At 41.5% G+C, this 22,064-nt stretch overlaps 1 protein-coding gene across 4 annotated transcripts in view; it reads right to left on the bottom strand.

The window, feature by feature from the left end:
* DCC (DCC netrin 1 receptor) overlaps positions 1 to 22,064 on the bottom strand; it is a 1,057,140-nt gene that overhangs the window by 414,536 nt on the left and 620,540 nt on the right. For all 4 annotated transcript variants that reach the window (XM_069219408.1, XM_069219414.1, XM_069219423.1 and 1 more), the window contains exon 7: positions 19,561 to 19,681. In XM_069219408.1, the coding sequence (XP_069075509.1) occupies positions 19,561 to 19,681 (121 nt within the window). The remainder of the gene's footprint in view (positions 1 to 19,560; positions 19,682 to 22,064) is intronic.

The raw sequence follows: 22,064 nt of genomic DNA, 5'->3' as shown, positions 1-22,064 counted from the left end.
TGGGTGCGTCGAAAACAACTCGGCACGGCGGTGCGCGTTGAAAAAGCCAGCCACACGACGATCCGAAAGTCCCGCGGCGCAGGGTGCGATCTCTCAGCCTCCGTCAGCGATGCTGCGCGTCGTTTCTCCTGCTCCGGGCGTCGGTTTTTCGGTCGCGTTTCCTGCGGCGTCGTTTCTCAGCTGCGGAACCGGCGTCGCGTCGTTTTCTCAGCCGCGATCGGATTCGCGTCGATCTTTTCTCCGCACGGCGCTCGGTGCGTGTATTTTTGTCCTTAGGCTGCCAGCCTCTCCTTTCAGGGTCCCAGGAACTGGAAGGGCACCACAGAGCAGAGTAGGGGTCTCTCCAGAGACTCCAGGTGCTGGCAGGAAGAAGTCTTTGCTATCCCTGAGACTTCAACAACAGGAGGCAAGCTCTACATCAAGCCCTTGGAGATTTCTTCTTCAAGATGGAAGGCACACAAAGTCCAGTCTTTGCCCTCTTACTCTGGCAGAAGCAGCACTGCAGGAAAGCTCCACAAAGCACAGTCACAGGCAGGGCAGCACTTGTTCCTCAGCGATCAGCTCTTCTCCAGGCAGAGGTTCCTCTTGATTCCAGAAGTGTTTCTAAAGGTTGTAAGTTTGGATGCCCTTCTTATACCCATTTTAGTCTTTGAAGTCACCTTCCTTCAAAGGGGACTCACACCTTCTTGTGAAATCCTGCCTTGCCCAGGCAAGGCCTCAGACACACACCAGGGGGCTGGAGACAGCATTGTCAGAGGCAGGCACAGTCCTTTCAGATGAGAGTGACCACTCCACCCCTCCCTCCTAGCAGAGATGGCTAATCAGGAAATGCAGATCACACCCCAGCTCCCTTTGTGTCACTGTCTGGTGTGAGGTGAAAAACAACCCAACTGTCAAACTGACCCAGACAGGGAATCCACAAACCAGGCAGAGTCACAGAATGGTTTATGCAAGAAAATGCTCACTTTCTAAAAGTGGCATTTCCAAACGCACAATCTTAAAATCAACTTTACTAAAAGATGTATTTTTAAATTGTGAGTTCAGGGATCCCAAACTCCACAGGTCCATCTACTCTCTAGGGGAATCTACACTTTAATCATATTTAAAGGTAGCCCCCATATAATCCTATGAGAGAGAGACAGACCTTGCAACAGTGAAAACGAAATTGGCAGTATTTCACTGTTAGGACATATAAACCACATTACTATATGTCCTACCTTATCCATACACTGCACCCTGCCCTTGGGGCTACCTAGGGCCTACCTTAGGGGTGCCTTACATGTAAGGAAAGGGAAGGTTTAGGCCTGGCAAGTGGGTACACTTGCCAAGTCGAATTTACAGTGTAAAAATACACATACAGACACTGCAGGGGCAGGTCTGAGACATGATTACAGAGCTACTTATGTGGGTGGCACAACCAGTGCTGCAGGCCCACTAGTAGCATTTGATTTACAGGCCCTGGCACCTCTAGTGCACATTACTAGGGACTTACTAGTAATTCAAATATGCCAATCATGGATGAACCACTTACATACAATTTAAACAGGAGAGCATATGCACTTTAGCACTGGTTAGCAGTGGTAAAGTGCTCAGAGTTGAAAAGCCAACAGCAACATGTCAGAAAAAAATAGGAGGCAGGAGGCGAAAAAGACTGGGGATGACCCTGCATAAGCAAAAGTCCAACAATAGCTCTGCTGCTTATTACCACAGCTTTTAAGCTCCTTGGAATCTGAGTGTAAACTCTGTTATCCTTGAAATATTGTAGGAATTTGGTGTGGACTGTGTGGGGGTAATGGTTTGTCCAGTTAGGGTATGGCCATTGCAGATCTAAGTTTATTAGGTCTTCACGTGAGGGGGAAGTAATTTGGTCTTAAACCATTCACACAACTTTGTAGTATGTATCTTAGCACATATTGATACTCTAGAGCTTACCTTTCACCTCTGTTCTTCTATTTTGTGTCACCCAGATATTTTGCCTCTTTCACATAGGTGGTAACAACAGCATCATATTCTCATTCTATCAAAGAATGTGATTGGATTACTTGAACAGAATGCCACTGTTTCACCTCATGGTGTGGTACAGTACTGCTACATCACAGGAGTGATGTAAGTCACCAGTGCCAAAGCCTTGCTTCTTCTGCTCTTTCCTAATGTGAAAGGACATTGTATTAACGTGTTAACTTATTAACTTATTCTAGTCAACATTTTTCACAACTAAATTATTGTGATCTGATGTAATGTAAGGCTTACAATTTCTGCATTGTTCACAGTGTCTGAATCAGAACCTAGAAACTGGAGCTATAACATGCATTCAGAACAGAACACATATGTCTCTAACTGTATTTTAACTAAATCCCACCCTCTTTAATCAATTAGAACCCAAACACCACACAAAGAAGAGAATACGTTGTAGAGAATACCTTGAATGCACCCAGTACCTGACATATCTATCACATAGCTACTAACTGCATTTAACATAAAGAACACAATACACATAGCCCTACTAACACATCCAGAACAGATTTCCCATAGGGTTTGCTATCACTGAACTCCCAACACCACTTCCCATCGTGATATGCTACACAGTCACGGACACTTTTAGCGCTGGTGGTGCCCGGTGCATCAATTTTCTTTGGCGCCCGCCGCCCCCCCACCCCATGACCACCTTCTCTTACTCCCTCACTACCAGCCGGCAAAAGCGCCCCATATCTCCATAGCCCCTCTCACATACATTTCATATGTTTTAAAGCGCTAGTGAAGGCTGGCTTAACTAATCTATTCAACTAGCCACATAAAACATAGTTCTGTTAATTACAGCAGACATATTAACCCTCTGCGCTACTTTATATCCAGTCAAAACTGTCAAAACTGCCACTGGACAAAACTCCTATCTCTCTCTCTAGCAAGAACATTAATCACAAGAGTTATCTTGGCATTTTAAGGGCTGCCTGAAACCTGGACGCACAAGGAACTTTTCAGCAGGTGCTTTTAAATAGTAAGGTTCATAAATTATTGGTAAACACAGCGCCTGCCTTAGGTCAGCACCAGGTGCGGCCGCACCGGTCGCACCGCCCTAAAGCCGGCCCTGCACACACTAATGTACAACAAAACTCTTTAAACACAGCTCTGAAAACGCATCCAGCACAGTTCAGATAATCTATATACTTGGCTATTATGGTTTGCAATAGAACTGTTGCCAAATAGTTGAAATTAACAGGTCAAGGGGCATGTCTACTGACTAGAAAATAGGTATACAATTGGTAAATGTTCCCTACCTCAGGCATCATAATGGACTCCCAACTCTAAGAATAAGACACAACTACCTAACCAAGAAACAGATTAGAACACAATAACCATAACACATAATCGAAAGAAACTCCTACTGAATATCCAGAGCTGTGTTGGCATGGCTCCCTGACCTTGACAGTTATACCAGGTCATACTACTGGCAGAATGCCTTAGGTATTAGCAGGGCCATTGGAATATTATGATTCTGCAACTGCAGCTCTATTCACATAATTATGGATTTGCCACATTTGCCACATAATCTATCATCTGCTGCATAATTTGCAGATTTTAACAAAAAAAAGTTCTTTCTTGCTCAATAGGTTCAAAAGTTACTAAAAACAGGGTTTGCAAACAGTGGACACTCCTCATCAAAGGTTAACTGATCATCTTTCAGTCGCTTATTTCTGTTTTTAATTGTTAAATTGGTACTAAAATGGTGTAATCTTTGCCTAGACATTATTACCATGTGCAAACATGACAAAATTATGCAATAATACTATTAAAATTGTGCCACGTTATGCCACATAATATGTCTCTGCCTGCTGCATAATTTAGTCATCTCTCCTGCACAATTTGGCACTCCTCTGCCGCAAAATTCCAATGGCTGTGGATATTACCATTGAGGGCATAATCTGCGTTCATATCTATCTACCTTCTCTGTAGATCTGCCTTTCAAACATTAAGTTTTGAGCTATATGACTCTCTGTAAAACTCTGAATTGTGTAGAAATGCTGCCCCTGTTATTAAAACAATTTCTAATCTAAGTAATGAAATCTGTAGTTAAGACTGTTGTACCCCAAACATATAAATGCATAAAAAGCAAGATTGTAGAATAAGGTGGACCCTGGCTAATGCCAAAGAGCGTAACCCCGTTAATAGAGAATCTGCTGTAATACTCATCTTAAATGCGCAGGGGATGAGGGTGTATGATGGATTAGTTCGGTTTCCAAGTCGACTGTTGTCAGGCTCACATTATTAAACAATATATTTGAGCCTTTTGAACAGGGCCGGACTGGGAACCCAGAACAGTCCTTGCAACTTTTTCTGACCAGCCCCCTATTGAGGAGGGGATGGGGTGAGGATGGGGGAGTACTTTTGAATGCACAGTGCAAAGGTGCCTTGCCTTGCACAGCCTTAATACCTCGTAGGGGGTGTGCGAGCCTGCTGCTATTTTAGGGGGGTGGGGGAGTTCGCAGCACTGCTGCAAAACCGACCCCCAGTACTAAAACCGGCCCCCACAGATCAAAAACCGGCCCCCACTTTTCCAGCCCACCAGGAAAACTCCCAATGCCCGCTACGGCCAGTCCGGCCCTGCTTTTGAAATGGTATTTACCAGGACTTTGACACAAACCCGTGATCCCCGTGCTTACACACTTCATGGATCAAGCCCTGAAGTCGTTCATTGCAAGGAGCCTAGGGCCATATGTACTAAAGCATTTTCCCATAGACACAGAATGGGTAATATCCTTTGGGACATCTGGCCCCTAGTCCTTCCAAACAATTGACCATAAGCATCCATTTCGCAATTGAAAACAGGTCCCCCACCTTCCTAGCACAGGTGAAAACAGCTAATGTGATAGAGGTAGTCAGGTCTACATGTAGAGAGGAGACTGAGCCTGTGTTACGCTCAAGCATATCACACAATATCTTTAAATTCTTAGCTACACTTCAAACCTCACAGGAAGTTACATGTACTCAGATTAATCATAATCTGTATGCAAAACAGTATCTGTGCATCAGTGTAGTAAACGTTGACAATTTAATTAACTATCATGCTTCTGATTTTACACGGATGACAGGTCAGTCAGGTTCTCAAAGCCTTACCTCTGAAAGTCAGAAGTTTGCTTCCAAAGAATTTTTCGTACAATATGAGAAACGTTTCTGACTTCCATTGGATTTCAAAAAGATCAAAGAAATAATATGGGAAAACTATGTGTAACAAAGATTTCCTTTGAAATTAGGGTACGAATTACGAAGTTACAAACTTTGCATGCTTACATCTAATGCAAACCAGAATTTGTGCTTTTAACATATTTGTTTCTGGAAAAGCCTCATCTCCTGTGCCGCATTACAATGTGAGACTAGTGCATCTCCATTACCATCTAGGAGACTTACAGGAGGCATTGGAAAGGGAAATGTGCACATGTTCCCTATATGGGGAACTGCTGGTAAGTAACTACAAACTTACAAATGGGTGTATGTTCCGACACCTTTGCAGTCGGGAAACGTTCCCAAGCAAACCTTAAGCCTGCATTCATGCTACACGAATATTGTCATCATTCAGTGCACCTGAGTATCAGGATTGGGAATTTACTTGTTTAAAGTGTACATCTAAGTTCAACTCAGGTGTGCAAAACAATTTTTGAACGAGGTCAAGATTCTAATTCTGATATAGCTCCTACGTGACCAAACGCTAGCTCTTCCTTTGTGAAAAGCGATGTTCCAGTCTCAAATAAATGAAGGCAGATAGAATGAACATTAGATTTCCATGGCCAATATTAGCACCTACCTCTTTGTTGTTTCTTACAAAGGGTCAATAAATTAACCTTGAGATGTGAATACTTTATGCATTTTAGGATATTTGCAATCCCAAGTAGTTGCTCCATTTGCACCTCCACATTTTCACAAGCTATATGTATGAGGAGTGCCATATATCACATTGGTGTACACATTGCAGTTGTTTTTTGCTTAAAACGAGCAAAATACACTGATGGACAGGAGAATGAATAACAATAAGTTGTAGAGCACGCTGATGCCCAGGTAGAGGTTCACCTGGCACTAGAACCAGGTGCTAACAGAGCCTTGAGCTGTTTGGGAAGAAGCATCAGGTTGTCAATCACCGAAGAGAGAATGGAAGAGAGTTCCAAGCATTTATGGGGATGACAGAAAAATCGGCCGCAGCCTTTCAGGGCAAATCCTCAAAGAGCCAGCTCTCTTCTGCAGAGTATTGCCCTGGAGCTTTAATAATTCTTAAATAGATTGTTTTAAACACCCTTTTCCTTTAATTTATGTTTAATGTGAGTGATGTGTGAGAATCCCTCACAGACATTTTGCAGAGAAATGTGTTTATGTTTCATGCGACATCCATAAAAAAGTTTCTTTTAGATCAAAACAGGACATCAAGTGTGAGAAACTGGAGGGTGTTACAGTGATTGAAGTAATATTAGTGAGCTGCAGCTGTGTTACACTATTAAAAGCAAAGGTCATTATCCCTGTATATTAGATGTCAACACATTTAGGCCTATATTTATACTTTTTTAGTGCCACGTTTGCGTTATTTTTTTACGCAAAAGCGGCGCAAACTTGCAAAATACAATTGTATTTTGTAAGTTTGCGCCGTTTTTGCGTCAAAAAGCGGCGCAAATGCGGCGCTAAAAAAGTATAAATATGGGCCTTAGATTTTGGACCAGTCTGCCCATGGACTGTAAGTGACCTGTCCAAAGACGGCATGAAAGAGCTGAAACTGAGTCATAAATTCAAAGCTTTTCCAAACATGGGCCTCCAAAATAAGTTTGGCACAGGGCTCCCAAAATCCCTGCATGTCCTTGCAATTTAGACTTGAGTTGGGACAGTCTCGACTGTACTGTGCACGCACGGTGTTCTTCTGTTATACAACCAGAGTGAACTGAACTTAATTACAGATGTATGCTCTCCTTGGGTTCTTCACCTCAGGGTATAAATATTTATCTATTTGCCTTGCAGATGATCAGTTGGATTTAAAAACGCTGTGGACCTAATTAAAAAAGGAAGCTGTAAATCTGCACTATTTGTTGGTGCAGAATTGTGATTTTCTGCTAATCATGATACTTTTTTCCCAGGTTCCCAATTGCTCCTGCTCAAATGCCAGTGGTTTTCCCCATGGAGAAACCACCACTCTACACCCGCACTAGGTTCTGGAGTGCCCTGTTCTCCTTCGGACTCTGGAAAAGAGAAACACTGCGGCCATCGGGAGGAGAAAATCACTGACCACTAACAAAGCGGAGAAGCCCAGAGACGTGAGTTTTTACAAACTGCTGTATTTCTGTCTATACATAAACTATGAAGGCTAATCACAATCTCTTCCTCCACCTGTGTGGGATCAATATTATTATATGATTGTGGGTCAATTTTACAGTAGACTGAAATGATTCAATGATTCATTTCATTCACCAGCGCCTTGAGACCCTAACGGGTGACTAGTGCACCTTATAAATATTCTGATTGATTGATTGATTGATTCACAACAACAAAGCCCACTTTTATACAGTCTGATTTCCAAACGCAATTGGCTTTGTGAATCAGCCATACTTCGTTGAAGCTATCATTAATCATAAACAATATCAAAACATCAATTGGTTCATAAAGTTAAGACATCTGTTTGATAAATCTAAGTATGTTCTCACCACACCACTTTCTAACTGGAAAAAACAACATTCAGGCAATGCCGGCGGATTGCGGCTGTCTCTCATAGAAAATTTTCAATTGATCTCAGTTCTGACTTCCATTAACTCTCCTTCGGTCTCTGACACTCAATTGAGCAAAAGGGTCAAGTGCACAAAATGGTTGTGAGGACTGTGAAGGGTTTTTTGTTTTCAAATAGTTCTCTCTGCTGAGGTTACTTTGCTAAAGACTACTATATAAATCTGTACACTTAAAAATAAAAATGATTTCTCGAAATGGTAAGGCAACTCTTGATTGGTTCTTCTGTAGTCCAGGAATGAAATTAGGCATTACACTATATAGAGTCAGATCACAAAAAGGGTCTATGTACTACCTATTGTCAGTCCTTCAGCACAAAAATAACCCAGAGCGCAACTCATTATTATGTTTTAAAAAAAATAAAATTATACGATATCCTGCTTTTTTTTATTCAGAGATTTTTTTTTTTTTTAAAGTGAATATATTGACAAATAAATTTCTTCACTCTGAATCATAAGAGGCTAAAAAGAATTGTAAACTAAGGCAAAAAAATCACACATAAGCCTTTTTAAAAATTATTAAATGAGATCTGGTTTCAGGTGGGAATAGTCTTGCGCGTGAATCCATCTGACTCCAAGATAATAGAATATATTACACACTTTATATAGCAGTAGAAAATCTTTGATTAAAACTGTGAGACAGGAAACTGTTTGTCTTGGAGTAAATTGGATTTTCATCATGTTTCTCTTAGGCTGCAACAAATGCCAAATTGGATCAGCCAATTTCCATGATCTCGTTGCTGTGGTTAACCATCATTTGAAGCCAGTGGGACAGCCAAATGTGAATCTGGCCGATGTCAAACTGTCCTCCAAATATAAGATGTCCATTTATTTACAAGGTTTAAACAGGTAGGGCAATGCTCTTCATTCCTTGGTCAGCCGTACCGCTTAATTTATATTATCGCTCACGTCCCTACCATCTGCACATGCTGGCCTGCTCAACATCCCTGAGGGAATGAAACGGCATTGTTGGAAGATCTGATTAAAAAGCCACAAAAAGTAATCCATCATTTACAAAGAGAGATGTAGACAGTTCGAAAGGCATCCTGCAGCTATCTAGGATTGTCTCTTCATTTTCTTCTTTCTGTCATTCCAACCCATGCCAAATATAATCAGCAGTGACTATGAGCACAGAATTTACTGACAGCACTTTAACGTTTAGCCACCGCCGGCATTAAATTACCTGGTTCTCTCAAAATTAATCCTGGTGATGGATTAAATTTACATTACAGGACAGGATGGGGTCTGTCCCTCCAGGTCTATAGCCCTAATGCATTCCACAAGAATGATCTTAATGTCAGGCTCATTCTGGATAAATTCTTCTTGACGGGCAGCTCATAAACTCTGGCTGTTGTGCATAACAAGCAAAGGTGAAACATTTATTTGTGAGGGATAAAAAATCGGAAAGGAGTTGTATTGCTTGGGTAGATAATCAGAAGTGTGTTTAACCATGAAGTACATTGAGAAAATAATAAAGTTACCTACATCACATTTTAAAAGAAATAACGTGAAAAATGCTGAAACACACCGCTGACCCTTTAGTTTTTTCCTCTGTAATTATTTTCTTCTTTCTCTATAAAAGTATATGCCCCACCTCACAACCTGCCTGTCTTTCTCTATTATTAGCTCTTTATTCCTCAGTACAACTCTTTCTGCTATCATCCATCTATCTTCGTACTTTCCTTGTCTCGCATCTTCTTTATGTCTCTACTTTTTATACTTATTCACTCCTCCCTCCTTCCAGTTTTTTCTCCCTCTTCCTCAATCACTCTTATTTACTAATATATCTCTATACCTGCAGGCATTTTGTTTTTAACTTTCCTTATCTCTTCCTTTCTGTCTTTTTTTTTTTTTTTTTCTCCCTTTCACTGCTAAAACAAGTGAACTAGGCTTGCTGAAGACATTATTCATTCAATTGCCCTCATTTTGAGTTACAATGTGTTACAGTGTTTGGACCTAATGTGTTCAAGTGAATCAGCGGCACCATAATTGTGAGAATTATAATGGCAACAGATAAGTACTGCCATATTTAGTGAGGAGGATGAAATCAGTGCAGGTGAGGCAATGGGGGGTAGGCCATGAGGATTGTTGGAAATGGCACTTTCTGCTGGGTTATCCCCAAACATTTTGCCTTTCTCCTCCTTTTTTCCTGACCCTCTTTTTGTTTGCTTTGGGACTCTGGCCACTTTACCACTGCTAATCAGTGCTAAAGTGCATGTGCTCACTCTTCTAAAACAGTATGATTGACTTACACCTGTTAAGCACATTCAGTGTACCTGTAAGTCCTTTGTAAAGTGGTATACCATCTACCCAGGATCTGTAAATTAAATGCTACTAGTGGGCTTGCAGCATTCATTGTGCCATCAATAGAAGTACCCTTTTAAAACTTGTCTCAGGCCTGCCACTGCAGTGCCTGAATGCACAGTTTACTGCCAGATTGACTTGGCAATTCAAACTACTTGCCAAGGTTTAAACTCCCTTTTTACTACATCTAAGTCACCCTTAAGGTAGGCCTTATATAGTCCGATGGGCAAAGGTGATGTGTATGTAAGAGGTAAGTCATGGACTTTTACTTTTTACATGTTTTACTTGTCGTAGTAGTGACAAACAGACAATTTCACTTTTCACTACTGTGAGGGCTGCTCATCTCATAGGTTAGCTTTGGGAATTCCCTTATGTAGTTTTAAGTGATAATTTCTGATATGGAAGGATTAGCACAGGCATATCTGGAATGGTTTGAATGGTAGTGAAAACTCCTGCTTACTGGTGTATTTTTATTTTACAGTACTATTTTAAAAATGATACATTTAGAAAGTGGGCATTTCTCTATGCTTAAAACTCTATGGCCCATAATTATATTTTTTTAGCGCCGTATTTGCATCATTTTTTGGTGCAAAAGCAGCACAAACCTACAAAATACAATTGTATTTTGTAAGTTTGCAACGTTTTTGCGTCAAAAAGCGGCGCAAATGCGGCGCTAAAAGTGTATAAATATGGGCATATGTGCTTTGCGGACAGACTCCAATCCACTTTTAGGGCAGAGTGACATTCACACTTGGTGCATCATTTCCAGATGGAGACAATACAGGAGGGGCAAATTGTGACAGGAGAGACATTTGCATCTATCTGCATACCGATAGTCTTCCTGGGATGCAAGAAAGAGAGACAGGGCACATTTACATTTGTATAGGCTGTGTTACTGCCTCACACAATGGGCTGACAGGGGTTCTGACCCCATGATTTTAGAGAACGTTTGAAACTGAGACTGAACCTCTCTCAGAAGGACTGATGCACTGCTCAAAGGACTCATCTGTACTGCGCTTCTGTTGTTGGTCTGCTACCAGCTGCTGGTGGGTGGCATAAAGGACTCACTGGATTGCTTTTCTGCTATTTGCCCTGCTGCCAGCTGGTCCCTGACTCTGTTCTGTAACAACACTGTGGCGCTACAAGGAGGGATCGCCCCTAAGACTGCAGGTTTGGTCGTGCTGGTCTGCCTGCCTAGTCCCCCCCAAGTGTTCTCCCAGGGGCCCAGCACATGGTAAGCATTGGTTGCTGCCCCTGGCCCTCAAACTATAGTGCTTGTTAGCTCTTTGTGTGTGGTGAGCATTGCTTATTATCCTCAGGTGCTTGGAAAGTGCTTCATAACACTTTGCTTGTAGTGAGCACTTCATTTACCTCTGAGTGCATGAGGTGTGCCTTATTTTCCTGTGAGAACATGGTGAGCATTGGATTAATCATATAGCACATACTAAGTGCTTGATGTCTCCCTCCAGTGCAGGTGAAGCACTTTCCTCTTCTTAAATAGTGGCCCAGAACAAGGAGACCAGCTGGAGTACCCAACCTCCGAAGAAAAACCATCCAGGAGTGCCCCTCGCATTGCCATGACAGCCAGTGTTCCCTTGTACTAAGACAACTAAGAAAGGAGTGTGGGTGCCCTAGATTGTTGGGGGCTCCATGTACGTGCCACCTGGATAATGTAGGACACACAGCCCAAGGAAACACTGCTGTCTGCAGAGCTCCTTCCCTGACAAGCAGTGAGGGTGAGTGAGGCCAGGAAGAGAGAGTGTCATAGCCTGCTGGTCAGGAAGAGGAGCAGGAGATTGGACCTCCGAGGTCCTGGTGGTTTTTTCCCTGCTCCCCTACACTGACACTCCCCCATGAGGGCCGATTGCCATGGTGGATTTGTAGACCACGGGGGAGTAAGCAAGGTTGCCCCGTGATAACCTACTTCGGATGCAGTCGATGCTCCATCCCCCCCGAATCTACCTGGGGGGGTTTAAGTTTGGCTCCTGGCATTGTGAGGTTAAACTTTGTGGGAGGGCCCCACAAAGACCCAGGATCGCCACCAGTGGATGACCACATAAAGTATAGTATGCGTGCACGTGCTTTGGCACCCTACACCAATCCTACGTATAACTAGCTCACAAGAATTTAACATGCAAAATATAATAGGAGCGCAGGTGCTTCTTCATCCTGCCTGGGATCCCCTAATTTACCATATAATATGCAACAGGACCACTCGGGCGCTACAACCTATGTTCATGTAGCAATGTTTTGTGATGCCTGTATTCTTGGTGACCTGGGGAGATTTGTATGGTGATATTTGGGGGGTGGGGGAGGGTTCATGTGGCTCCCCAACCAAACAACTGCATTTCATCGCATGACACTGCATGTATTTTATTGTTACCAAGTTGCATTGCCCACACTATGATGATTCATATACCTTATTTCTGTCATAACAAGTTGGATTTCAGAAACCATTTATTTACTGTTCTAATCATGCCATTTTGCCTTACATTACCAGAATGTTTGAGTCCTACTATAGTAATTGCATTACATGTGCAATATTTATGATTTATGCTATTCTGATCTATTCACGGCCTTTTGTGCAAGACCACAAATGGAACTTCACAGGAATTCTACACCAATCACTTACCTAATACTGTTAATCACAAATCATTCTTGATTTGTTAAATCATATCATGGACAGTGGTGCACTAAGACCTATTTCTGGGGATGGATTACCTTAAATATAGGGGCAGATTTCTTAACATTTTTCCCAATGCAGCAAAGCAACTAAAGTTGGTTTTGTACTGCTTTCATACTTTTCCACTTCATTGTATAGTGGTGCATGCAAGCTAATTGGAAAAATGTGTAGTTTTAAAACTTGTTCCAGTCTTAAGCCTTCCTCCAGGAGGCATAATTTCTAGGAGCAAATCCCTGTCTACAGATGTTGGTAGGTAGGGAGTTGCATCAAAACACAAAGATGGCAGCATTGAACGCTCATGTACCAACCATTATATCTCCTTGACGCAAAGTAGCACAGAGCAATGCAGAGAGATACTTCCAATACCTTAGGCAACTTTCAAATGGAAATCATGATTTGTATTGGAAAGTAAATACAAGGAGATTGATTTACACTGGGTTTGCTTAGAAAAAACGAATGAAACCAGGTGCAAAATGTTAGTAAATCTGGCCAATAGTTTTGTACGAGCACTGGTGGATAGAATAAATTTCTAATATGTGACCTGATCTTCCTCTTACAATGTACTTGTACTGAAGCCTATGCATCCTCTGGTATGGGGCAGTGCAGGATGCAGACCTTCACTTCTGGTTCTCCCAGTTATGCCTCACAATGTGTAACAATTTTCAGATCCAACTCTGGTAAATCAACAATTTATGATCCTTGGGCTCTTGCTGCTGCTTGTCACTTTTTCTGCATCTAACACTGTGCCTGAGGTGCACGCAAATTGCTTCATTCTGGGACACAAAACTAAGGGCCTCATTAGGAGTTTAGCAGTCAGAGGAGCCAACCGTCAAACTTGCGGGGAGGAGGCCACCATCATGCCAGTGGTGTTCCCCCCGAGTGAATTACAATGTCCCCACCGAGCTGACTGGCTGGAACCCTGTATTACACGTTGCTGCTAGGCTGTCCGGTGGGTCAGCGCTATGAAATTAGCCTTGGCTCCTTTATGGGAGCTCACACCAATACTATAGCAATCCAGCACCATCAGAATGTGCATTGTCCGTAGTGCAGATAGTATGCATTCCGATGATGATGGGCAGGGGTCCCCCAAAGGCTAGCTTTTTGCCAGTCTTTCAATGACAGGGTCCCACCATGGAAAGGCCGGCAGAAAGCTGAGTGCTAATCAGCCAGGCGGCACTCAGTTCAGCTCCGCCCTGGCTGAGTACATCTCCGACTGCTGTCACCCTGTCGGGAACCATGTTCCTGGCGGGGACGGAGGTCCGCTGCCGGGTCCACCCACCCGAGTTGTACTGCTACATTTTGACTGCCACAGTTGTTGCAGTGTGACCATCGCCACTAGGCTGGCGGTCCTTGGACTACCATCCATGTAATAAGATCCTATGGGAGGTTCCTCAACATACTCATTTAGTTTGGCAGAAGTGAACTGTTGCGGGGCTCTTGAGCATAGCAAACAATGTTTTAGTGCTCACTCTTATAGTATAGCAAAGAAGGAAATCACTTTTCACATGCTTATGAAATATTTATTGATTATTCTGTTCCTCAAAAGCTGGTCTGAGTAGGATAGAAGTTGCAGTATTGGAGAATAGGCATGCTCTCAAAACATTTTCAGTCCCACTTTAAGTTTAGTCTCCCGTTGTTCACAGAAAATACTGCTATTAGCTATCTGTCCAAAACACTCAGGCTTTTTCCAATGTTTTAGTGTCTTAACCTCACAGGGATACCAAATCACATTGACTCTAATCTGTTGGGCTCAATTCACAAAGTTAAATATGCAGGTGTAGATATACTATTGTGTAGATCTACTCCTACATCTAAGTGCAAATCTCCACTTTTTTGTTATTCACAATTTTCCAAGTGGAGATGTACATGTAGGTCTAGACTTACATACCCACACCATTACAATGAAAGGACACATAATTTATGATTGTAATTTACTTCAACAGCCAGGGAGCTCTTCCTATCAGGAAGTATAGGGAAATTAAACAAAAGTATGAATTGTTATGAAAAATAATATATTTTAATGTAAAATATACATGTATAACCATGTAAATAAATAAATATTAACCAGAAGCTAATAACATAAAAAAGATGCAGCACATTACCCCCCAAATTAAATTTGTGTTAAACTATAAAATAGATTACATTTATAGATATTTGTTTTACTCACTATATTAAACAAATGTCTCACCCTTGCTAACATTTTAGTGTTTGCTTAATTTGTAGTAAACATGGTTAGTCATTATTTATTCAATTAATTTCATTGTTTTTAGATTTTTTTTAAATATCTGTTCAATTTCTTTTTTTTATTTAAGTGATTATTTCATTTTTACAAATCAAAATCAAAAATTGCACATAATCTTTATCATTAAAAATGTATCAATATGTATAATAATTTAAATGTTAAAATAATTAATTTATTTTAATCTAATAATTATTGCAATGTGGTGTTATTTAAATGTTCTGCCTCGTTTGAAGTCTATCGGAGTGTGTTTCAATAAGCCACTAATGGTTCTTACCTTACTCCAGGCCTGTGCTGGAGTACACATTAAGGGCTTCATTAGGAGTTTGGCGGTCCCACGACAGGACCATCAAACTTGCATTGAGGACACCACTGCCATGGCTGTGTCATTCCCCCCACACCATATTACAAAGTGATGGGCAGGCTGACCGGCGGAAACCTTGAAATAGAGCGTTCCTGCCGGTCAGACATTTGGGAATACTGCTATGAGATAGCACTCGGCTCCCTAAACGGAGCTGAATACTATCTCGTAGCACAGAAGGGGTCGATCAGCACCCTTGGAATGTGCATTTTCTGCAAAGCAGACAGTGTGTATTCCAATGGTGCTAGGCAGGGGCCCCCTGCACTGCCCATGCTCTGGGCATGGGCAGTGTAGGGGCCTCCTGTGGCCCCCAGCACTTGTTCTCCACCAGCATTTCATGACGGGTCCCTGCCATGAAAAGGCTGGTGGAGATTAAGGTTGCAATCAGCCAGGTAGAGCTGAGTTCAGTGCTGCCCTGGATGACAAAAAACAAGATCGCTGCACCCCATCAAGATCTATTGTCCAGGTGGGGATGGCGGTCTTTAGGTAGGTCTGTCCACCTAAGTTGTAACGTGCTGGTCGGACCACCAGCCGCATAATGAGGTTGTAAGCTTGTTTCAACACTCTTAAGGCTCAAGTTACTTTAGAAGTGTATTTTGCGATTTTCAATCACCTTACTCTTTTCAAGGTGTGGGTTTTTTATTAGCTTGTCTCCCCCAAACTCCTCCTTAAATGTTCATAAACTCCACCCATGGTTTAGTAATTGTTCCCTATTTTCCCACTTCTACGTCTGATCCCTCCCACATTTACCTTAAATTACTATACTTATGTGTCCAGAGATTTTCCTCACAGTGTTGGAGACATGTGCACAGGAATGATAGGATAGGAGAGGCAGAAACAAAGTTCTCCAGTTGGAGGCTTGTAAAGTTCCTTTTGTAGTAGCTACTTTACATACTAAAAAAAGCAACTACTTTACATAATACAAAAAGGAGAATCTGGTTGATTCTGTTTTGTCATTACTTTGTGATGTCTCCTGCAGACTAACAATGATAGCACAATACCTTATCAGTGATAGAATATAGAGTGACTCCAAATTGAGGGCAGATATAAACCCCTTACTCCAACACCTCTAACGCCATCAGTATATCATTAGAGACTGGCACACCATAATTTTCCATTTTCCTTTGCATGCTTACCTGACTAGTGTATTAGGTTATGTCCAGAACATAGCATCAAGTGACAATTGCTCTGAAGTGCCTGGAAAGTGACATGTCAGCACTGTACACCAATCCATAAACAACTACATGAATAAATAACCAACTACCTCATCACTATTTATGTGAAATGCAGAGTTACCTAAACCCCAATTCTTTCTCAACCACAAATTATTATCCACAACAGAGGAACTTAGAACTTTTGACAGCCGGACCCTTGCCAACTAAATGTGTTCACCTGAGAATGCTAAGTCTGCAAATCAATGTCATTCTCTTACAATATCCCACTACTTCTTACTCATTTGCCACCTCACTCATTACTTTTCTTACTCACTTCGTCTCTATTATTTTTTCCTCCTTTTCTAGCCTAGTCACATACTATTATTTTCACTCATGCATTCACAGTTTTCAATAAAAGCAGATTTTAAAGTATCACTTTGTTATAAAAAATGATTGCAAACAGGATACACATTCCATCAATAGATCACCAACATTAGTTTATTTGCACAACCCTTAGTTACAGCTGAATGTGTAGAAGAATGGCATTAAAAACTTTTAAAACATGAGAAACTATGTTGAAGGAGATGTATATCCCTCTCTCTCTCTTTAATCACTCCCCACTCATGCAAATTATTTTTTGTAAAATATTGAAAGCTTTTTTTGCTTCTTCCAGAAAAAGTCTACCTTTAACTACTTGAGATCAGCAGTAAGGGATTACTACATCCCCTTGTCAATTAGCCCCTCAATCACATACCCTAATCTTACATTCAAAATATAATTAGAAAGCAAAAAATGTGAAATACAATTAATGGATCAGGATCATGAACATAATACATCAAGAAAACAAGGCAAGACAAGATACCCAGTAAGAGCATGAATATGTTAAATAGAAACAGGGCTGTGGAGAACGGCTTGAAATGAGGATAGCCAAGCTTTACATCCTCTGCTGGACACCACAAAGCCAGCAGAAGATGTTCCTTAAAGAGCACCACAGAAGTCAGCTAGCTGACAGGAAGACTAGATTGAAGAACGTGGGACATATCGAGGTAAGAAAAGAAGTGTCACCTGGCCAGAGACAAGGCCCTGGAGGAAATGATCCTGGATCAACAAAACTAGATATAGAAGGAGAAATAGATGGCATTGGCCTGTGATGAGGCCAGAAAAAAAGAGCCTCTGTACTGGGTTATACTGGAAGCAGGAACTGTGTGGTAGGTGGTGCTTTAAGATAAAAAGAAATACAGATGCCCTTTTCATAAAAATGTTATCAAATTATACAGTTTGGAGTGTCATGGATAAGTGACTTTCGTTGTACTGAGCTTGGATATTTCAAGAATCATATGAAAAGAAAGAATTGGAGAGCTATAGTTGTCGGACATAGCCACAGATGATAATTATAGTATTCTGACGTTTCCACTCTAACAAGCATATTAATGATTATCTAATCAGAAAGTATGGATCCCTAAAAAAAAGACCTATGGGAAACTACAAAATAAGAGTGGATTAGCACCTCTCAGAAAATACACACATAAAATAGACATAAAAATTAATCTTGGGAACTGTGAAAGTGATGCAAAATGAAAGACAAAAAAGATGGCTAAACAAAATGGCTGCATATGTTTGTGGTGACACATAATGGCAAATATGAAAACATATGTGAATATATACTTTTATGAACTACTTTAAAGACCTATGAAATGACTCCCTGACCATGACACTCAATGAGTATTCTCCTTTATCAACAAAACAGGTGACAAAACTCATTGAGGCAATCAAATTTGGGGACCTCTCCGATCCATGCCCACCTAAAATACTTGAGCTAGTATCTGAAACATTACACACTGGTAAACAGCATGTTTACATCAGGATACTTCCCTAAACTATGAAAAAAGGCCTCAATACCACCCCTCTTAAAGAAACCCATGCTGAACCAGACTGAGACCAGCAGCTATCACCCAATTTCAATACTCCCTCCCCCAGCCAAATTAGCAGAAAAATCTATGAACTTGGAACTTTCCCACTTTCTATATATCAACAATATACTTGACACTGACCAATTCATTTGTGTTTAGATCCAATGATAGCATGGAATCTGTTTTGCTTGTTGCTACGGAAGGGGTCAAAACAATCATGAACAATGATGGCTGGGCAGAACTTATCCTTCTAGAATTGTTGGCTGTGTTTGAAACTGGAAATCACTTATTGCTGCTATCTCATCTTGAGAAAGTAGAGAACAAAGACTTGTGGAGTTCCCCAGGGTTCTTCACTGAGTCCTACACATTTTAATGTTTACATTACGCTTCTGGCTAGATTAAACTGCTCTTTCGGGTTTTCCCTAATGTCTTAAGCAGACAACACTCAGATTGTGATGCCTGTCACAAGGGACCACACAGAGGTGGCTAGTAAATTTCACAACTGTTTATTGGAAAAGGAAAGATAGATGAAAAAGAATTGCCTCAAACTGAATTCAAGTAAAACCAAGGCACTGCCATTTGGAAATGGCACACCCTTTTGGCCCCCTAGTTGGTGATTTTCCGACACCGGAACTCTTCCATCTCCCTCCAAAAAGGTCAGTAATTACTTACAGACAATATATAATGAAGTACCACTGTGTAGTTCTATAAATATTGGCTGTAAGCAACTACCTATCACATGATCAAGACCGTGACTGGTCGAAACACGTTACTTGTTGCAGCCTGAAATAAACTAACACAAACTCAACTCTGTTGGTGTGACTCGTTCTTTTCGCTTGGTGCAAGAAGCTTTGGGGAGGAAAGAAGTACCTATAACTGAAATAAGACTCTCTAGTTTTGTATTCCTAAAATGTTTTTAAATGTTTTTTGGTATAGAGGGGTTGCAGCGACAGGTGCCGAGTAAGCCCCGTCACGGTCAGGCGCAGTCAGTGTATGTGTGTGTATATATATATATATATATAAGAAACATTTGTGACTCGCCCCTTACCAAAAATTTGTGAATTAATCACACAACTATATATGATACTATGCAGCATTTCATAAAGCACTATACAATAAACCTTAGCAAGGTCTGCCATTCAGTGTTGTTAGAGGTCATCCTACCAGGCTCTGGGATGATTAGTTGTGCGCTCGTCTGTACATTCCCAGCATCATTTTCAGCTAAACACTGGTAAAATCCCTCATCCGACTTTACAAGGCCAAGAATCCTCAGGTTGCTTTCTCCCTGGGGGACAGAGGAGAAAAAACATGAAATTATTGCCAGAAGAGAAAGAAAGTAACCCACCAGGTGTAAGCCAAGACTTGCGTACTGAGTGAAAGACAAGTGGATTAATTAAAATATTAATGGAAAAAGATGAAACAAGAAGTCGAAGAAACATGAAAAGGATCTAATGAAAATTACTGTATCCCAGGAGGAGGAGAAAGAGAAAACATAGGTATTGTAGAAAGGAAGAGTGCCAAGCAAAAGCCAAAATGAGACAGACAAGAGAGATAATGGAAACAAAGATGGAAAGGGGAAGGGTGGAGAAAAGAAAGGTGTAAGAATGGAAGAGAGGGAGGACATGTGAAAGAAGCAAAGTGGCAGTTATGGGGGAATGGAAAGTGACGGGGTGGTCAAGGAAGAAAGGAAAGTAAAAATGGGAGACAAGGACGAAAGGAAAGTGGGAATCAAGGAGAAAGAGGAAGTGGGAGTCAAGGAGAAAGAGGAAGAGGAAGTGGGAGTCAAGGAGAAAGAGGAAGTTGCAAGTCAAGGAAGGAGTGAGAGCGAATGTGGGAGTAAAGGGGGAAATTGAAGTGGTCGTTAAGGAGGAGCATGCAGTAGTACAGTAGTAGTAGTCAAGGAAGAACCGAAAGTAGAAGCTAAGGAAAGAAGGATTGATTTGAAAGAATGGGGGAAAAGAAGGATAGAGAGATTAGAAAGAAGGAAGGTTGGGAGGAAAAGAAAGAAGAATTTAGGGAAGGTTAGAGGGCTGAGTGTTGGCTTGCTTAGTGTGACTTCAATTATGAGGTAAGCAAGCAACTATTTTACTGATAAAACAAACCAACATGCTAACAGCTTGAAAAAAAATGCAATTTTGTTCTCTTCTTTTATGAATATTGGTTGCATCTTAGAGACTGGACACAAAAAGGCATCCATCAGAAATCGGTTAATACCACTTTATTGCAGGAGTTTGGCAACGTGAAGGTGTTTTCTTAGAAGCAAGTTCTGTTTTCATATAAACGTTGTGCTAGCCAAATGCCCTTCCTTATGTTAGTTGAACCATTCGTCTTGAAATACAACCACGAGCAGACCGCAGGGAGGCAAAATTAATTTGGCATTTGCTGCTAATGGGCAGGGTTTCAGTTTCCTCCTGCTGGTGCCAGACAGTAGAAAACAAGATTCTCTGAATTGATTCTAAGGACACTGTTCGTTTTATCAAAGAACTGAATAGACAGATTTAGGAAAATAGGTGTAAACTAAGATATATTTAACCATTCCCTGCGGGAGCGATTTTCACATTTTGTAAGGGGCAGGTGCATGTAGGGGGCTTATAACAGAAAGATTTCCAAAGATACTTTTTTCATCCTGTTTGTGTGCATTGGGCTCATTGCAACAACAAAAAAAACAAGCATTTTCAAATTCAATAGGTCACTCCGTTGGGACTTATTGGCTTTGCCAAAGTATTTTTTTGCGATACTCTATAGCATCAAGGATAAAGAAAAATGCTTTTGCCCGAGGTTCTGCAGCATCAATAAAAAAAAAAAAAGAAAGGCATGATGACGTGACATCAGTTACTGACTGTCACATTATTCATCTGGTGTGTGCATGCATGAAGTATGGCGTGCATGCGCAAGTGGATTGACATGGGTGTCTTTTGCTTTGCAGGAACAGAATACCAATATGGAGAGAAGAACATGGATAATGGAGAAGCACACTTCTGGCAAGAGCCAGCAGCATACCTCGGTGAGAGCAACACAAAGATGTGGAGAAGTGAATAGAGAGAGCAACATGGGGCACGGGTGGGATAAGTACACCAGAGACATGGAAAAGCAAATGTGTGACTGAGCCACACAGAGTACCTGAGACCCGTATTTTTGGGGGAACACAAAAGGGCAAAAGTTGGAAACCAGATACATTCAAATGAAATAAATCAAAAAGAAGAAAAGAGTTCCATCATAATGAGCAGCAGAAGGATACCAGCCAGTTTACCAAAGGGGAGGGAAATCACAAGACGAGCCGAGGAATGCCACTAAGAAGCCACCCTCCGTGCTCACGCAGGACCTATCAGGCCTGAGTACTAGGCTGAGGGGTCCTCTCCGAGCTCAGGACCCCCTGCAACATGGGGCTGCAGGGACCTTTGTTACACCCCTGGTAAGTCCACAATAAATTTATCACAAAATTAGTTCACTACTGGACTAAGAAGTTCTGCTGGGGTAAAGGCTGCTGCACCAGGAGGATTGCCACTCTGCTTTCACTGACTGTTCCCAGGAAGTGCTGTCCTGTGTGCTGTGCTGCCCTGCTGCCTGCTGACCTCTGCCCCACAAATGGAAACCTGAAGTCCCCACCAGAGTGACTCCAAGGACTTGTTCGTTTGCCCTTGTGCACCATTTACTTGGTACAGCAATGA

The sequence above is a fragment of the Pleurodeles waltl genome, chromosome 1_1 (assembly GCF_031143425.1).
Source record: "Pleurodeles waltl isolate 20211129_DDA chromosome 1_1, aPleWal1.hap1.20221129, whole genome shotgun sequence".
Lineage (NCBI taxonomy): Eukaryota > Metazoa > Chordata > Amphibia > Caudata > Salamandridae > Pleurodeles > Pleurodeles waltl.
This window is presented reverse-complemented; position numbering and strand designations above follow the sequence as displayed.